The 19,804-nt window shown below is 42.2% G+C and overlaps 1 protein-coding gene across 1 annotated transcript in view; it reads left to right on the top strand.

The window, feature by feature from the left end:
- The first annotated feature begins 409 nt into the window (after positions 1 to 409).
- SCUBE1 (signal peptide, CUB domain and EGF like domain containing 1) overlaps positions 410 to 19,804 on the top strand; it is a 193,972-nt gene continuing 174,577 nt past the window's right edge. Inside the window, exons 1-2 of the mRNA XM_069003376.1 lie at positions 410 to 527; positions 3,313 to 3,435. Of these exons, the coding sequence (XP_068859477.1) occupies positions 440 to 527; positions 3,313 to 3,435 (211 nt within the window). The 5' untranslated portion in view covers positions 410 to 439. The remainder of the gene's footprint in view (positions 528 to 3,312; positions 3,436 to 19,804) is intronic.

The following is a 19,804-nucleotide window of genomic DNA, read 5'->3' as shown; positions in this document are numbered from 1 at the left end:
GAGATGCCGAGGGGGGCGATGCCGAGGGGGGCGATGCCGAGGGTGGAGATGCCGAGGGGGGCGATGCCGAGGGGGGCGATGCTGCGGGCGCGGTCCTCGCGGGTCCCTGCGGGCCCCTGCCGGCCCTACCTGTCGGGGCAGCAGCGGCAGCGAGCCGGGCGCTCTGCCACGCCGGGCAGCGCCGCACGCCCCGCCAGCAGGCACCGCCCGGGGCAGGGACCGGCTCCCAGGCGCGCCGAGCACCCCCTCCCCGGGGCGGCGGGGCGCGGGGGCAGCCGCGGGGGCGGCTCTGCCCCCGGCCCGCCCCGGCACCGCCCCCGCCGCGGGAGCCCCGGCGAATCAGCGGGGCGCTGTCAGGGCGTCAGCGCCGGCGGCTCCGCGCGGCCGGCCCCGAGCGCGTCCCTTATCGCAGACAGGGACCGGGGATCGCATCATTATCATGGGCACTGTTTGCTTTTCGCGGCGCTGCTGTTTGCTTTTCGCTCTCGCCTGGGCCGGCAGGTTGGCGGGAGGCAGCGGGGGCGCAGGTAAGAAGAGGGGGCTCCGCCGCCGTGCCGCCTTGCCCAGGCGCGGGCGGCGCGGAGCCGCGGCCCCGGGGGGACCGTGTCTGTCCGCTCTCCTCTCCCCGCTGTAAGGTGTTGAGGGGGAGGTCACTTCTCGCTGCTCATAGCGCCGAGCGTGTTGGAAGTTGCGGTGGGGAGGCGTTTTCTCGCGTGTTTGACACAGCCGGAGCCGAGGGATTTTTGCAGGGAGAAATGGGGAAGAAAAAGTTACTTTCCTTGAGTGCCTACGAGATAACTCTGTGCTGAGCCCTGGAGACTCCGCAGAGCAAGCGCTGGCTGGGATATCTTCACAGGTTTTCCCTATCTGCGCATTAACCCAAAGACCTGGTGTTAACACCGGCTCTCGTATCAGTTCAATAGCTGTAATGATACTTAGTCTTTGCTTCGGTGTTTAAAAAAAAACGAACCAAAAATCAAACACCCCCCAATCCTATCTGCTTTGGAATGCTGCAAGCCCAAAGTGATTTCTGAAAGAAATGTATGTGGGCTCTGAAGTTGTGCTAGGAGAAATCTTTTAAGGTGAAGTACGAGCGGGGGCAGGCGGCGGGGGGGAGGGTGAGGGTATGGAAAAAATCCCTGTTCCTCGGATAGAGGAGTTTAAATGCAACAAAATGAACAAAGTCAGCCTAGAAGTTCTTAAGGTCCGAGTAATGCAATGTGAGATGTGGAGCAGAGCAGGGGCTCATACTTGGTTTTGCCCTTTCATTTGACTCATTGGCATTCACGCCTGACTCCCAGGCATCCTCTGGTTGCTGTGAAATGTCCCCCTTGGCTCAATGCAGTTTGAGTTTTTGACGGCATTATAAAGAGTCCAGCTGTCACTTTTGCTGATCTTGATGGGAGATGGGTGCCGGTTTAATGCCTCAAAAGTATGAACCAAAGCATTAAAAAAAAAAACAAAAAAAAAACCAGACCAAGCCCCCCAAAAAACTTCTTTTCTCTTTGTGCTTGACTGAATCTGTGCCTGATCTGGGCAACACCTAAGCTAATTCACGTAAATCACAGCTAGATCTGAACTGGCTCAGCGGTAAAAATAAACGATTGGACAAGAAAGAAGGCAACAGATTACAGCAGCTCTGCCTTACTCCGGAAAATTATGACGCTCGGTGTTCTGTTCCCCTCTTTCTTCAAAAAACAAAAACAAAACCCAAAACCCCTACAAAAACAACAATACAGTCCGGGCAATTCTCTCGCTGGGATTCCAGAGGTGCCCCGTGGGGCCGCCCTGGTCTGCAGCGCTAAGGGTTCTCTGCTGTGTGTGCCATGCTACAATGTCTGCTTATTCTCCCCTCTCTAAATAGCCCCCTCCTGCTCCCGGTGACTTTGAAGGATCCGTGTGTTATCACTGGAGATGGCTGAGTGAGCACTTCTGAAACAATTAGCGTTAGGATTTCAAGCTAACAATAAAACTGTTTTCACTTTAGTGCACCTTTTTGAGGATCTGTTAATCTAATTGGCATGAAACCAACTGCACATGCCTCTCGCTGGATGCCCGTCTCCCTCCCTGCCCGCCTCCCTCCGCAGCACCCCTGTCTCCTCGGTACTCCCTGATCATAAAGGGGGGCTGTGCCCTGTGGAGCTCTGCGGGTCCCTCTCCGGCTGCTCACCCGCTCCCCTGCCTGCCTGCCCGTGTGCTGCCGCCAGCCCCGGCTGTGGCGTGAGGCGGGGAGGGAATCCCTGGGAGCTGCGGGATTGACACCACGGCCGCGCTGCCGGCCCGGCCCGGCCGGTGTTCCCGGGGTGCGGTGGCATCGCAGCCCCTGGCGTCGGGCGCTGCGGGTGCCGGGGTGGCCGGGGAGCGGCTGGGGGCAGTGCGGGGGGCGGGGCAGCTTAGGCGGGGCTTTAAGTGTTCCCATGTTCCCAGCACACCCTATCCCTGAATAGGTCGGAGTTGGTTGGTTTGTTTTTTTTTTCCTGTGCTCACTTCATTAACATTCCCACGACTACCAAATCTCTACTCTGTCTCATCCTCCTCCCTCCCCATCCTCTTTAAATTCGGGGGAGAGAACGAATGCCCGTCACTGAAATGTTTGTAAAGGGTGCCTACTCTGAAAACAAGAAAAGCGGTCTGGGTCCCCCCTTTCAGAGTCAAACTTACCCAGTAAGGAACCCACCCAAGCAGGGGCCGGGACGACTGCTGGGACTTTTTTCCTCCTAAATGAGTGTTGGTCCAAGTAGATGATGTTATTGCAGGTTGCTTTCCTCCACACTACCTTGCCGAGTTTCATATGGTCTTCCATTTCTTTTCTTTTTTTTTTTTCTGCTTAGTTAAAAGTATTAATGTGGTTTTGCTGTTCAAATATTTCTTTTTCCCATTCCCCCACCAGCATAGTTTATTTAAACTAGGGTCTATCTTTATAAATTAAGAAAATCTCCGTGCTAGAACATGTAAGTGGTCTTTTTTCCTCCTCTTATTGGTAATTTAAGCGTTCTCTTGTTTTACTAAGATGTGGGTCTCCAGCACCATACTTACACAGCAGAAGCTAATTTCTAGTGTCTAAGTATTTCATTCATAGTGCAGAAATGTGAGACTGAGTCCCTCCAGCTCTGTGGAGCAGCACTTAAAAGTGACTTGAGTAGAATATCATGTTGGCTGGTTTAGTTATTTATCCTTAGATGTTCTCGTTTCCAGCATGACACTGGGAAAGCAGGCAGGCAAACAGCTTCAAGGGGAATATGTATCCTTGGTGTTTTGTGTTTCGGGTCTCCCGTCTTATCTGTCCCCTTGGGGTTCCTTCTGTGCTTCCAGATGTTGACGAGTGCGCAGAAGCTACGGATGACTGTCACATCGATGCCATTTGTCAAAACACACCAAAATCCTACAAATGCATCTGCAAGCCGGGCTACAAAGGGGAAGGGAAGCAGTGTGAAGGTAAGGACAGATCGGCTCCTCTCCTGTCTCTTCTCCCCTCCCTTCTCTTATTTGTTTGCTCTTTAAAAGCTTTTGTAAACAGCTGAATTCCTGAAACGATTAATGCAGATTTACAGCTGCTTAACCTCATATCTGGGTGTTTATTGGCAAGCATCCCCCTGCTGCTTTTGCTAATTGTCCAGCACCAAAACCTTGTGCCCGCCAGCCTGCTCTTAAGAATAAAATAAAAAAGGGGGTGAGAGGGGGTGGCGTTCCCCACTGAGGCGATTCCCTGATAGCACCAGCTCCTCCTGAGCAGTGTTGGGCCCGCTGCCCTCGGGTCTCGAAGCACCACGCCAAACACGTGTGTGTGGCACGGTGATGGGATGGGATGGGATGGGATGGGATGGGCCGGGCCGGGCCGGGCCTGGCCCCTGGCAGCTCCCCGGCAGAGAGCGGATGGACAGGACTCGCCATTGTTTTCTCCGTACAAGTTACAGAAATTGAACAGGATGCTGGAGTTTGCTTCTCTTTGACACTCTACATGTGTCATGATCATATATTTCTAGTCCATGGAACACTATTTTCAAAGGAAGCATTTCAGATGACTGTGCTTACACAGACTTAAAAAAACTTACTTTACTTCTCTATGTCCTCACATCAGTTTTGTAATTGAAAAAGACCCAGCAGGTTTTATTAGGCTCTGTGTACACTAATATTTTGGATTTTATGTACTCCGTCTTGTCTATTGAATCTCAGTGGAGAGATTCTCTGGTGAAAAGAACCAATATTGTAATCATAGCAGAATGCCTTACAAATAAAAGATGCAAGATTATTATTTTTTTCCTACTTGTAGGTGCTTAGTAGGTATAACATTTTCCTTCCAAGTCTCTCTCTTTCTATGACAGAATGAAACTTTTTAAAAAACATCAGTTTTTTAGAAAGCCAGTGAAGACATAGAAATTACTTTGGTCTACAAGAATTTGAAACCCCATATTATTCTCCATGGACCTCTAAAATGTTGGTTCAAGTGCCTTCATAAAGTATTTTTGTGGTTGTCCTATTTTTCTGTCTTGGGCTTAAATTGACAGAGACGAATTCTTACTGTGCACCTTTTGGTGCTCTTGCATCTCTGAGCTGCTGCTCTTCTGGAAGCCAGATTTTCTTCCTTGCAATTGGGATAATCATTCAGCACCAGTTCTTTCTCTATTCATCCCTTCCAGGGAAAGAGCTACAGAACTCTGAGAAAATGTACTCAAGGCTGCAGCTGTGGGGGTTACAGCATTCTCCACATTGGTACTTGTTGTATTGGTTTTCTACATTGAAAGTTTCCTTATGCTTTAACTATTCGTATTTTAGTTGTTGAGCTCTGTTTAGTGGTAGACATGGCTTATGCTTATCTAATATACGTATATCTCTTTGCCTGACTAGCCTTGGCTCAGTAAAAAAAACAAACAAACAAAAAAACCAAACAAAACCCAATATTGATCTTTGTACTGATGTACAGAATAATGGAACATCTGTGTCTGATATCAAACTCATATCTAATAGAATTTAGTGTCTGGCAAGCCTGGTAAGTAAAGCAAAGTGGGGCAGACTGCAACTCATTCTGCATGGATGTTCAGCATTAGTCAGGTAATGTAAGCTGTCTAAACCAGGTATTACTGTGCATCATATATAACTTTTTTTATCCAATATTATGGTAATAGTTCTAAAGATTTTGCATCAGCTTTGTGTCTTAAGTCTTAGTAATTAATGCCAAATTTTGGAAGAAGCAGAAAGCTTCAGAAAGGGTCAGTGGCAGGTCTAAGATCTGCCTCAGGCCGGCTGTACATGGAGAGTGGATTTATTTTACATCTTGAGGTTAAGTATGTGAAACCTACAGAAATAAACAGACTAGCTTAATTCATTGGTTTTGAGTATTCTGTCACAAGACAACCTCAGTGATCAGCTGTTAGAAGTTACCTTTTAAGATGAAAGCGACTGTTAACAAAGATGAAACCCACTGGATAGTTTTTGTCCTGCCAAAACCAAAACTAGGTCATTAAATGGTTCTTGGTCTTTATAACTGGGCTTTTCAAAACAAGCCTTTTGATCAGTGAAACTAGTTACCTATGAGGAAATGATTTTGTTGGATAATGAGCCTCTTTAGGTAAGTTTGTAGCAATCTACCTGTGTTGCTTCATGTCTGAAGAACATTCATTATATCCTAACTGACTCACTTACACTCCAGGCTCTCTCATACAACCAGATTTTACTAAACAAGTAGAATTGTCATTCATACAGTACAGTGAGCTTAAAGACATTATACTATCAAATGCATTCTGATAAATTTTAGTGAGCTGTCAGTTTTGGTTGTTTTGAGGCATTGCAATTAATTTAGAAACGTGCATGTTTGTTTGTTTTAAACAGTAGTCTTAAGTATTGCTTTTGTTCTCTTAAAATCCATTTTAGAGCAAGGGGTAGAGTATGGGAAATAACATCTTTTAGATGATTCTTAGGAGTACATATTTGTACAAACATGTCCTGTATATCAATATGTATTTGGGTACTCTTGTGTATTTATTTATAGTTTTTCTGAACAATGGGATCTGGAGGCCAATGCCGTAAATGTGGAGCCCAGCCACTTGTGCAGGATTTTGTTCAGGGTTTGCTGCTGTGAGCTGAAGGGTGGGGAGAAATACATATGCCACAAATATTTCTTTAAGGACATGTGGAGAGCTCTAGCAGCAATTATATGGAAATGAAACATTTTCCTGCGAGTCTGTTAAGTTTATTCAGTAGGGAATTTCTTTCTGAACTTTGATTTTCTCTCAAAATGTCTTTTGGCCTGGGTTTCTCCAGAGTTTATGAGGATTGAGGATGACTTCTCAGTTCATGGATCTTTTTATTCCCTTTTTTTCTGGCTGTCTTTCTTGCCTGAACCACTTGACCTGTTTCTTTCCACAGAGCATAGTTCTTTCTCCAGACAGAAGAGTTCCTCATTCTTCCTGTGTCCTGTGTTCTGCTTCCCTCTGTAGATTTCAGCTGACCTTTTTCTTTCTTTAATTAGGTATCTGTTATGCCTGGTAAAGACTCCTGGTCAGCATTGCCATGATATTTTCCCATATCACATAATGTATCAGTATCCCTTGAACACAAATTCTCTAGCTGGCATCTTCATAGGACAGAATAATGTGTCCAACCCAGGTAATCTTTAAAAAATAATTGCTTTCAATTCTCCATTTCTAGTCAATGTACAAAATCCATTAATTGATAATTAATTAATTTACTTGCCCTGTCACACCTGCTGTTACCTAAGAAGTCTTCCCCATTGTGATTTTAGTCAGGATGTTAAATGCAGTGGGCTGGATTCAGCTGAAGGCATGATCTTTCATGGTCCACAGGACTTTATCCTTACCTTCTCAACATTGAATTTTGGCTTCCCCACAGGGTGGTATCTCAACAAAATTGTGTCAAAGCAATGGAAATTCCAGAAGGGTCAAAAGGATTCCAGGTCCTGGGGTTCCTTATGCCTTGACAGAGCCTTTTTTGTCTCTGATCCAATGTTGTGTGTTTGTAGTTTTAGGATATTCTGTCATTGAACAGTGTATGAAGGGGTTTAGCTCTCAAACTCAGTTGTTTGGGTTTTTTACTCCATGCTACTTCTCTGACTACTCCAAACTCTCATGTCATTAATGGTTAAAATACTCTGTATAGTTGTTGGTTGATGTTTGTCTGTGCCCATTTTATATCCAGTTAGTGTTAAGTTTGTTTTATAAGTTGATTTTTCCCTTAGTGTGACTGTAATTTCAATGAGTTGCTCTAGCTATTGGGTTTTTTTCTTTTGGATTATACCTTACATGTAGGACCCCTAAGACACGTTTATTGGGACCTATTTCTTCTGGATTGTAAAACTCTACTCTGAGCTTTCCCATATTTCCTGAGGTTTTCCTCTTGGAGCATTTTTCTGCTGTCTTTCATTGTATTTTCATAACTCTGCTTCAGTTCTTTTAATAATTGATCTCATACAGTTGTTACCATGCTTCTTGAAGTCTTTGTGCAGAAGAGAAACGTTCACAACTTTCAGCTGGACTTTTTTCTTATTTTTAATTCTCCTGTAAAGCTTCATAATGTTGTTGATGGATTTCTTGCTGAGGGCAACATGCACATACCATGGCAAAGTGTCTTGATAGAGTCTGCCTTGAGAGGGTGGTTTTCAGATGTCTGCTCACGCTGGAAATTTGTGCTGGATCAGTAGCAGTTCTGCTTGACCGCGAGGTGAGTGGGATTATGCAGTTCTAGTGATTTAAGTTTGTCATGTGTTCATGTATTTGTAGTCTTTTTCTTAATGTAAATAATCATTCTAGATAAATAGGCAGGTGATGGTGATAATCTGTAACAAGGGCCTTTGTTCTTGATTGCTCCAGTGGTGGCACCTCATTGGGTTTAAGCGTGGTACAGTCTCAAAATAAAGAGAAACCATTCCTGCCTCAATCACAGGTATATTCAGCCTCACAGCAGGTTATATTCTGCATATGTCTGTTTGGAAACACAGACCAATTGTCCCTTCTGACCAGTCATTATAATCTTCAGTAGTTTTGTGGATGTGAAGCCAAGTTTCTGCTTGCACCTGTTTTTTACATCTATTTTTAATGGATTTTAAACAAATCTTAGCAATTGGAAAAACTTCTCATCGCTTTCATTTAAATAATAATGATTGACTCTCCAGGGTTGACTTAATATTCCTGTTATAATTTTAATCTTGTTGACCTGTTTTAGCTTTCATTTTCTTAAGAAGCTCATTAATGGTCTCACTTGTTGGATTTTCATTTTATTATGGTCTTTGTAATACCTGCTGTGTTCTTCTCACACTCTTCAAAAATGAATCCAAATATTGTGACAGGGCTGCTCAGAATCAATCAACATGGAAACACAGGACTTTCCAGACTTTTCATTTCCCAGCTCCCAGTCCAGTATCTCATACTAAAGCCTCCTTTTGTCTGCAAGGAAAAGTAAGTAAGGCACTTCTGGATGTCTTTTAAGTGGAACAATGATCCCATTTCTTTTAAGAGCTCCATGGTGTCCCATCAATCCACTCTCAGCCGTTCTCTCTTTCTTCATTGATGAAGAAACCATCTTCATCCGTGATGTCCTGTGAGAGCTGGGACACTGTTGGGTGTCCTTTGGTTTCTGAAACTCGGACATCTTGATGCTTGCACAACCCTAGTGAGCTTAGGCTTGTTCTGTCTGTCTCTGCAGAATAGCAGTGATACCACTGAACAAGGCAGTTTAAGTGACTTCTTCCCAATTGCAGTAGAAGGTGAATTAATGCTTTCAAGGACTCCCTTGATCTCACTGAATGAGGTCTGTGGTAGGTATTAGGTGCTGAAGCTGCTGTGCTTTCTGGGGCTACAATACCTTGACAGATGGTGTTCATGTCATGTGCTGAAGTTCATGTCACCCTCCCCTAAGGGCCGTGTTCCAGATGAGACCTGGTGCTCCAAGTCTGTGCTGCTGGGTTTGTACCATTGGCTTGCAGCAGCCCATCTGAGCACAGAGCAAGACACCCTGACACCTCCAGATTTTAGGGGGATTTCTATTCCAGGGTCAAATCTTCCTTCCCACTTTGATTCACACAGATTATGGGTTTACTCTGGATGAGCCTCTGAGCAGGTTTCACTGAAAGCAGCTTTCACAATGAAGCAGTACATGTTGTCAAAGAATGAGGGAGAGAGAATATAAACTAGCTTATTTGATTTGAGCTGGTAACTGCTTTTTTATTTTCCCTTTCTCTTAGTGGGTAGCTTGATGCATTTTATTTGGGTTAGGCTGACAAAAGTGTTCCCAGAATTGAATTCTGAGGCCTTCTATATCTCTGCTTTTTTTCTTTTTCCTTTTTTGTTTCAATTGTCTGGTACTATTTAAGACTCAATTCTGGCTTGCAGATTTTCTAACTTGCACCAGGGGATGAATTTTCTTGGGGGATAGAGAAGTGGAGCAGTAGCAGCAAGTAAGAAAATACTCCTGAGAACATTCTGTATTAAATCAGAATTTTATTACAGCCTAAGTGAATTAATGTCTTATGATAACTTTTTTTTTTCCTCCTTCATGCTGCTTCTGTTCATTGAATAGGGCTTTTGTTTTGGTCAGAGTTGAGCCTTGATTTTATTTATTTATTTATTCAAATTACTGTAGTTTCCCAACTTTGTTCAGAAGTTCATCTACTAAAACCAGAATATCCCTTAGCTGGGCTGAGATGCCCTGTTTAACTGCTCCCAGGGCCATCAGTCCCCATGTGTCACGAACCCTATTGTTTTCTCCTCTCCCTTTTCTTCCCTACCCTGTCCTACCTCTCAGAGCTGCTTTCTGACAGCCCATGATGCTGCTTCAGTGAACAGCTCCCCCGGTGGTCCACTTTGGAAATCTTCCATTTTGACTTAGAAAAAGAACATTCGCTCCAGCTTCTTCTTCTTCTTTTTTTTTTTTTTTTTTTCTCCAGAAATGCTTCTTGGATACAAATATCACTATATTTCGCATAAACAAATCCCATGCCATATGAAATATGGGCCTCATTCTTCAACAGCATTACATGTACTTCTCAATTAGGAAAAGAGAGGGTTTTTTCCAAGGACACTTCTCTAAATAGTTGATAAGCTCCCTGTCTGCTGGATGGTCTATGGGTACTCTGGGGACTTATAAATAGATATAAAATTTCATCAGCCTCAACAGTTGCTAAGCTGCAGAACCCAGGGTGGCCTCCTGGGGTGATGTAAACTTGGTATTTGGAAGGAACTTCTTTTCCCCCAGATATACAATGTAAATTAACTGCCACGAAAATGATAGTAAAATGAAGGAGCATAAATAAAATGCACTAAGTTCAATAGCTCTGTCCTTCTTTTGTCTTCATTCTTTTTACATCTGCCAGATACTACTCAGTTGTCCTTGTTTTCTCACCTGTCACCTTGACTCTGGTGCAGCCCCCTTTCCTTACAGTCTTCATTATGTTGTCTTGTATACTCTGTTACGCAGCTGTCTTTTAACCTTGTCATTTCCCTACTGCAAATCCTGCTTCTCTTTTGTTCTTTTCTCATGTATTTTCAATTATTTCATTTACCTTTCCTTCCCCTGTTGTCTCAGTGGCTTGCTGCAGTTACAGCAGTGTTGCTCTGAGTGCCAGTGTCCCACAGCAAGACCTCTGGGCCTGGAGAGCTGGCAGCTGTAAGCTCTACGTGCCCCTTACTGGTCCTTTCCCTTGAGTTTCATCTTTAAGTCAAAACAGCTCCTACCAGCTCTCAGATTTCCCCTTTTTCTTGCTTTTTCTCCCTTTTCTCCATCTCTTTCCTGGCCCCCATCAGCAGCTCGGAGCTCACCTGTCCCTTGGCACATTCCCTGCTGTTTCCACCCCCTGCAGACCCATGGCTCGTTCCTCAGTGGCTGGCTGGAAAAACATCTTTGCCTGGCTGTTTGCCATCATTTGTTAGCTCCTCTTTGATTATGGGCACTGTCTTCATGTGTGTCCATTGATTGCACTGCTGAAATACACATTCTTTGATCTGAGGCTGATGCAGGACATGGTCAGGTAGCCTCTGCTGGGATGATGGCAGAGGAGGAGTTAGGGAATGTGACCTCCTGCTGCTCCCTTGCCCAAATAAGCTCTACTAATGCTGCTTTTGTCTCCTCTGCATTTAAGCCAGGTAGCATCCACTCTGTTTGTTAGCATCCATGCTGTTAGGACACTGTGGAGGGAATGGGAATCATGGATGGTGTCTGTACCCGTGGAAGAGGATGGTGGATACAGTCCCTGTACCCATGGTACCAGTCCAAGGCTGTTCTATCCCAGGATAGCTGTGAACCTTACATGCAAGGCAGGTTTGGCCAAAGCTCAGCCGGTCCTGAGATGGAGGATGTGTTGTAGGAATTTGTAGGGAAAATGTGTGTGGATTCTGGTTGCAAAAGGAGTAGTACTCCCTCTGCACTGATTGAGGAAGTTCCTTTTCCTTGATCGTGCCTTCTTTTTTGCACAGGGAAGTTGATGTGGGGCTATTCTGGGAAGAATATCACTGAAATAATACCCCCAAAAGTGGAAGAAAACACAAAGGAGTACAGTCTGGCCCTGTAAGCAGCTCTACACTGAAAAGTCAATGAACTGGAATATAGAGGCTGAGACATGGCAAGGAAAAGGTGGTGGTGAATGAGGTGAATAGATTTCCTAACCTGGTTTAGTTTCTAAAGCCATTGTGGTGTGAAACTATAGCATAAGGTCACAAAAAGGCACCTACCAAGAAGGTTGTTTTGGAAACTTTAGCTGCCTAAATTTCTGCAGATGCCTGTTTAGCTTTGAATTTATTATATTCTTGGGGAAGGAAGGGGGCTAATGAATTTTTAGATGGCTTTTTTTTTGTTGTTTGGTAAATTTTCAGCTGTAATTTGACCATCTTTTTCTGTCCTGAGAAATCTCCTGAAAGGTAACTCCCTGACACCTTATTGGAAACAAAATCTGAGAGCATTAAATAAATGTTCAGGTAATCGGGGGAGAATTTTTAAACGTAACAAAGCAGTGATTTTTCCATATAATCTCTTTAGAAAAAAGCTAACTTCCTGGGTTTTTTCCTTTTTTTGTTTTAGTATATATATTTGTTTTAAATGTCAACTGAAAAAAAAGACCTGCTTTAAAGCAGATACCTTACAAGAAAAAATATATTTCATATATAAATGTTTGGCAGAGTTATAAGAAACTGAAGGTAGGGTCTGACAGACCCCCTTGAAATTTCAAGACTTTTCTACACATTTAAGATGCTGAGCAAAAGGAATACCCTTACATTACAGTTGGCAGAATTTTTCTCTTCGAATGCCATGAATCACTGGAGTACTCAAGCATGTACTTAATCTTAAGAAACTGTTACATTTTAAAGTAATTCTGTTTAAGTGCTTTATTAAATTGAAGCTATTGCCTTATTTAAGTTACAGTGCTGCTTCTCTGGAGCCTGTAGAAGGTCACAGTTTTTCTGTCAGTGACCAAGGAATTAAAAAAAAATCTGGATCATTTAAAAAGGTGATTTGAGTCCTTCATCTTGCACATATTTTAGACCTAAACTTAGTGCAGTTTGTTTGGTGCTGTAGGACCCACAGACAACATACCAAATTCAAGACCATGCTTTCACAACTATTGATAATGCTTTACAGCTATCAAAGAATCAGAAATATTAAATATAAACAACTTCCAGATTGTTCCAATTCTTCCAATCAATTTGTTAAGCAGATGAGCTGTTATCTCAGAGAATGTAAAAGCCAATTTTCATTTACTCTCTCGGAGTGACATTACTAAGCTTCATACCATCGTTCCCATGCCTTAATTTGCATGAACCGCTGTCAGTCCTTACATTTAACATCGTGCTCACAGAACATCAGAAGTTTAACTGAGGGGGGAAAAGAATAAGAGCAATGCATAGTACCAATTTGGTGATTATTAATGCTGTTGGAGGGAATGGTGCTGCTGCAGAATGTGCTTCAGAGAAGGGGAACCTCTGGAGAAATAGGTAGTTGTTGGACGTATCAATGCTGAAAATCCTACAGGACGTTGCTGCTGTGAATTCTAGCTCTTGCTGTTGTAAGAGGGGAACTGCACTGAAGTGCCTTTGTTCTGATTTCATTATCTGGAAGCAGAGGTCACATTCAGAACTTTCAGTCTCACTGTTATAGTGGAAAAAGGGGTTGAAATATGTGGGGTGTTTGCTTTGCTGAATAAGTAGCTTAGGTAATTCATATCTAAATGGTTTGGCAGCACATGCATAGAAAGAATTTGATATCTGACTTCATACCTCTAGAGATGTCAGTGTCTCTACCAAGTAGAGTTGTGCCTTTATTCTTCTTGCACATTTCTGTTTGCAAAACTATGTTGGAAAAGGATTCCATAAAAACTGTGACTTGGAGACACGCCAACATCTTTTGCTAACTACAAGGCACCAAAGTCCAACTCTATTTAGAAATTTCCATTTTTTCCTGATGCATTCCAACCTGTCTAAAGATGAATGTGATCAAAGCTCCTCTTTGAGTGTCCTTCCCCCCCCACACCACTTTTCTCTTAAAGCAGTCCAATTCTTGCTGGCACAGTGGTAAGAGTTCATCTGATCTTTAGTGCAGGTATTGGTACCACACCCACTGCAAAGGCAGATGCTCTGAACAGACTGCTCCTGCTCCTGCCTTGGGATTTTCCCAAGGGCTCTCCTGGTGGCTTTGTGTGCGTGGGCACACTGGGTAAAGGCAGCGTCCTTTGGCTGTGCTGCAGACCGAACCCGAAGCCATGAGGGAGCCTAACTGCATTATTTGGCTTCTAGAGGGTAGACACGAGTGGAACCCTATGGCTTTTGCTTGGCTTGAATTCCTAGGGAAGCGATTTTACCTCCATTCAGACGGGAGTGTGCAGACATATTCAGAGTGCAAGGAACAAATGAGGGAAGGAGGACTGCCAGGATTTCTCTGACTTGTGACTGTTTTGGCTGTAAGAGTGAGACAGGGAATGGGTATAAGAGAGCAATAGGTAACTTCAGCCTGTTGTGTGGAAATAAAAACCTTCATACTAAAATGCTTTGGTTGGATACGGTCTGTTTCATTAGGTAGAGAATGTTTCACTTTGTGAAAATGGCAGCAGCTTATTCTGTATACACACAGTTTTACATTTAAGGAGATTATGGCTTCAGAATGGAAGGACTTTTATAATACAGTTCTCTCAAAAGCTTTAACAATGGAAACAACCCCATCAAATAGTTTATAGTATGATTGTTTACTAAGAAAACACTTTTTTGTGATATGGGTAAAATCTAAGGTGTTGTCACTTAAGTTTTGTATAACAATCATTTCTAGGTGTATATTAAACATATTTCTCTTCTTTATCCTTCTGGCACTTTGTATCCTTTCACTGTCTGTTTTGAAATTTTTTTTTTTAAAATCTTTTTCTCGAGGGAAGTGCAAGTAGTGCAGTATAAAAAAAAAAATTGTTGACTGCATCACATGTGGTCTGACGGAGGAAAACACAAAAGCTTTAGCTTTTATTCTGAACAGGAAATACACAGAAATCTATTCAGGATAGCAACAGCAGTTGCATTAATTTTCTAGAATAGCTTAATGACACAATTTACTTTGAGTTAATACAGAAGTTTCCAATGCACATTTCTGAGTTCTTTCACTGAACTTTGTTGCACTAAAAAAAAAAAAAAAAAAAAAAAAAAAGAGTTATTAGAAGAATACCTACCTGTACTGCTTATGCTGACAGGCTCTTAGTGATGACCATTAATATTGATGTTATTATTAGGTACTAGTCATAATTTTGAGCTGTTTTAAGACAACTATTCTGGTGGTCTGTATGGAAGGCAACAGGCAGTTGCTGTAGCCTGCTCCACAGTGGGCAGACAACATCAGTCTTTATCCTGAGTAGGATTACACGATACAATTGCCTGTGTTAGCAAGAGTCTGGACTCAAGGGATGGGGGACACTTTCTGGAAGGAGCAGCATGCTTTCCTTAGTGCTGCCATCCAGGGAGGAAAGCCCCGGAGTTTGTAGCTGAGAGCACCTGAGTGGTCCTGTTTGCACACAGCATTTTCTGTGGGTCTCCTGTTTAATGGGAAGGACAGCCTGTTGTCTTGATAACTGTGATTTGTTTGTGTTCTTTGGGGGAGTTCTGAAGAGTCCAAAAGGCAAGTGAGAGGTCTGAGTGTGAGTGTTACCAGAGGGTCCTTCTGGAGCTGGGCTCTGGCACAGGCGGGCAGGGGGATGTGGGGGAGGCTGTCGTGCCCTCAGGAATGCAGCCTTGATTTGCTCACCCCGTTTGGCTTGAACTTGCTGAAATACTTGATCTTAAAGATGAGACCAGGCATGAGGAATTTCAGTCTTTGAAGAAACTGTGAAAATGGGGAAAATGGGAGATGGAAGGTGAGGTGGGAATGCTTTAAAAGGCCACTTACGTAAGTAGTACAAATCGTAGTTTACTTCTACCTTTACCTGTCAAGCACACACACAACATCTATGCTTAAGACCATCATGCCAAGTATAAGCACAACTATCAAGAGACAGAAATATGCCACTAGGAAGTCTAGTGCATATTCTTACTATTGATATTTATAAAATTAAGGAAAAGAAACATAATAGGAACAAACTTTATACTATATAAAACGGCAGAATTTGTATTTATGTTTTGGTTTTTTTGTTAAACATATTGTTCTACTGAAAATCTAGTTTACTAAGAGTTTCTTCAATAAACTTTATGGTGAACAAGGAAGTAAAAAAACTTAAGGGAAATAAATACATGTCTTCTGGTCTGAATTAGTCACTGACATAGTCTTTTCTATTATAGTATTTGAAGCAGTAGGGAGTGCTTTAAATGCTTCAACCCATTTAACCTTAATTGCTTGGTCTTAATAGACATTTGCTAACTAAAGGAACCAAATTATAGCTTGAATTAGGCCTTACTAATCTTAATTAGAAGCTCTAGTTTATAATCAGAAACAGCCTATGTTTAAAACAGTAAGCATTTCTTAAATGGCTTACTTTAAAATTCTAAGGCCCTTTTGCTAATAATTGTTTAGACTGAATACGGGTAACCATTATTCTCCTTATATTGCACTTAATTAAAAATATCTCCTCCATGTGGTATTGTGCAGTCTGCTGGCTGTAAAATTGTTTGACTGGTGGGGGGTGGGATTACTTTACTTTTCCTGTGGTAATTTGAAAACATGTTTCTGCCTTTGTTTTAAAAGTTTTCTGGGGTCACAAGTTACAAGATTAACATGTGAATCAATACAAACATTCGCTTCCTGCATTTGTCTGTCCTCAGGCAAAGGCTTGTCAGTCACTTACAGCCATTAATAATACACCCTATAATTCATTTAGTTTAACGTTGAAATCGTGCTCAGTCACATGATTATGGTCTCTGCACTCCTTCAGAGACCTAAATTTCAGTATAAATCAAGTCTCTTATATTGGGTGGGAGGCAGGCCCTGGCTCTATCTGTTGAGCATTGCATGTATTAAGAGAGCTCCTGTGCCTTTCAGGGCTGTCTAAAGAGGACAGAGGGTGGATTTAATGTGTCCAAAGGTGGATCTCAGTAGTACAAATCAGCACATTTAAACCATTAGGCTTACTTTCCCTTTATAGTTGAGGGAGTTTAATTTCCTTCATGCAGTTTGCCTTGCATTATTGGAGACAAAAAGAGGTCAGATAAATCATGTCCTGAAAATAAGAGTCTTCTTTCTCACACAGATGTGGGCATCTACAGTGGAGGCATGTAAAGTTGGATGAGGTGTATCTGGGCAAAGAGCCTGCAGCCGTGAGATTCAAATTCCATTGAAATTAATGAAGAATATTCTGTACTTGTCCTTCAAATTTAACCAGGACATGGGATTTTTAAGCTGCTGTGTTATCATTGGATCACTATGAAATTTATCCTCCCAGTCTCAGATTTATATTTTTAATTCTTTAATTTATTTTTTTTTTTAGTTCATCCTACTCAGGAAGCACTGCTAGACTGTGTGATCATACTTTTATTTAATTTGCAATGCTTTTAATTCAGTGGCTGAATTACCTACTTGCACAAACTAAACACAAATTAAAAGTCCTTTATATGCCATGTCTACTAGACCTTTATGTGCACTTGGGAGAAATGAAAGTGGTCAGAGCTTCTTGAATGTCAGTTTCGTTTGCCTAGTTATCAGATCTTTGCAAATCCCCTAAAGCATTTTTTAGAATTTCTCCTTGTTGTCCAGTTACTTTTATGTCTGTCCTGATGGAATATACAAAGATTTTTAAATTATACCCAGTACAGGAAGGCAAAATCAGGACTCTCTACAGTGGGTGCAAAAAATCTGGTCCCTACCTATGCTTCCTACCTATGTGTATTTATCTTCTAATATCAAAAGTGTGTAAGCCGGCCAGACCAAGTTTGACTGAAGGTCTGTCTAGCCTGGTGTGCAGTCTCTGACAGTGGCCAACAGTGGATGCTTACAGCAGCTTACAAAAAAACCATGAAATGGAAGAATGCAGCTTGAGATTGAAAGACCTCCTGAGCCAGAAGTATCATTCAATTCACTGTGTTTAATGACATCTTCAGAATGGGAAGAGAAGAGAAGTATGTTTGCTTCTTCAGGTGTTCTGCATAACTCACAGTGGTAGACAGGTGATTAGCCATGCTCAGAACACTGGGAAAGCACTGTGCAGGAACAGGTAGTTGTGTACACCTGTCTCTCTGCAGCCTCCCATCTACTGTGGTCTACCAGGAACCTCACGTTGTGTTTCTCTACATGAGCAAACCCTACAAACCCTAGTTTTTGTCTTGGCAACTAACAGCATCTTCAGAGTGATGAGCCTTCACACTTTTCTGAAAATGAGACTTCATTAAGGAGAGTCTCAAGTCAGTTGTGAAAAATTAATATGTACTTTGAAAAGTTTGACCTGGATGTTTGACCTAACTTCAGGTGGCTACACTGTTAAAGCAGGTGCTGTGGATAAACACCCATAACCCTATTATTTCATTTTTTATTCTTTTACTGAGGCTGAAGTCCTGTATTATTTGTGGGTGAGTTAACTAGTCAGGCCTTGCTGCCCTGTTTTCAGTGGATAACAAAGGATGTTGTAACATGTTCTCTCCTGGACTTCTGTTTATGCATCTTAGAAATACTGTGAATATACACCAGAGACAGTCCTAAAACAGGGATTCTCTAGAAAGATGGGAAGGAGGAAGAAGCATGTGGAATTCATGAAGAACATTTCAAGTGACATCTGAAATCTCTAGTTTTATGTTGGATGTACTGTCCAATTAAACAAAAAAAAAATGAACCCAAACTGTTTATTGGGTTGTTAATCAAGTCTTTAAGCAAGACATTTTGCTTATCTCTGCATAATAAAATAGCATTGTTGTGCAAGGCACCTCATAAGAAATCATCCACGTGAGAGTATTGGAAATAGGTTCACAGGACTAAACAACTATATAAACTTAGCCACTTTTATCCCTCTGCTGTTGGGGAGGAGGTCAGTTCAGTTCTACAGCTTGGCTTTCTGTGCTGCATTCTGTCAAAAGCAGATTATTATTTGAATACTGCACAGAAGCTGAAGGCATTCTTTGGTTCTCTCTACCTAACATTGTCCCCAACATAATGAACAAATAAAAATGCTTAAAATTTCCAAAGGAAAATTTCCAGACTATGAATATGAGCACTCTTCAATTTACAGCAAATGCCCGTATTATTACTCCTGTCTGCAGTTTCATCCTTTTTTTCATTTAATAATGTTAATGGAAGCTGTGTGTGCGTTCTAGTACAGGATATTTGAACACTGGAACAAAAATGTGTAATTTCATGGCAAAGCTAAAATTGCATCTCTTTGCCCTATCTCCCTTTCTGGTCCAAACATCAGACATCAGCACAACTCATAAATGAAAATATTTGATGATTCACAGGTCAGCAATGGTGTTTTTCAGATTTGAATGTTAAATTTCATCCTTACCATTTTTCCTGGACTTTACTCACTACAAAATTGGTGTTTGTACAGCTTGCCCTGGCCTCACCTAACCCTCACTTGCCTCATGTTCAGCAAAGATGAGTGTGCAACTTCATTAATTCCTGTTTCTGCTATTGCTTACTTCTCTAGTTGTCAAAGAGTCCAGGAAATGTTTTGAGAGTCTGGAAAGGGTAATGATGGTGGAAAAGCCAGTGGGTTGCCTGCTGCTATTCGCTATCTGTACATTTATGTCCCTGCTGGACAATGGCTACACATCCACAGGTCAAAAACCAAAGGCTGCTTACCACTGTTTGTTAGATTTTCTCTGTGATTGTTTGTCTCTGGTGATAAATAGAGCTCTGGCTCACAAGACTAATTTCTGTATGGCCTTTTAAAACACTGGGTAGAGCCTACATCATAACTGATGAACTCTCTTTGTGAGTAAAATTTTAGAACTGCCAGAATGTATCAATAGGATTGGGTTCTCTGTTGCAGGAATAAAATAGCTGGAATCCAAAAATTACATCCGTGTGGTATTTGTTTGAAAATTAAAAACCCTTTTTGCATTCATCTACTGCAACAACATCTAGGGCTTCTTGTTGATACTGGCCAGGGCCGTGCTTTCCAAAAAGTGGAAAACATTCAGTCTGTACATCCAAGCAAAACTGCATGGCAGGTACTTTACACACTGTGGAGACAGAATTGTTGTTAAGAAGCTGAGAGAGGCTGTGCCAGAATTCTGAGTTGCATAGCAAAATTGCCAACTGTTTTGGCATCTTGAAAATAGCTCCACGTTTCATGATTGTACAGTTCTGGTGGAGAGAGCTTTTAGAGCTGTGAACTGCTTCAGACAGTGCTTGTGTGTGCTCACATTTGGGGTATAATCATTATTATTATAGGTTTAGTAAGGTTTAACTTACTGAA

Source organism: Aphelocoma coerulescens, chromosome 1A (assembly GCF_041296385.1).
Source record: "Aphelocoma coerulescens isolate FSJ_1873_10779 chromosome 1A, UR_Acoe_1.0, whole genome shotgun sequence".
Classification (NCBI taxonomy): Eukaryota; Metazoa; Chordata; class Aves; order Passeriformes; family Corvidae; genus Aphelocoma; species Aphelocoma coerulescens.
This window is presented reverse-complemented; position numbering and strand designations above follow the sequence as displayed.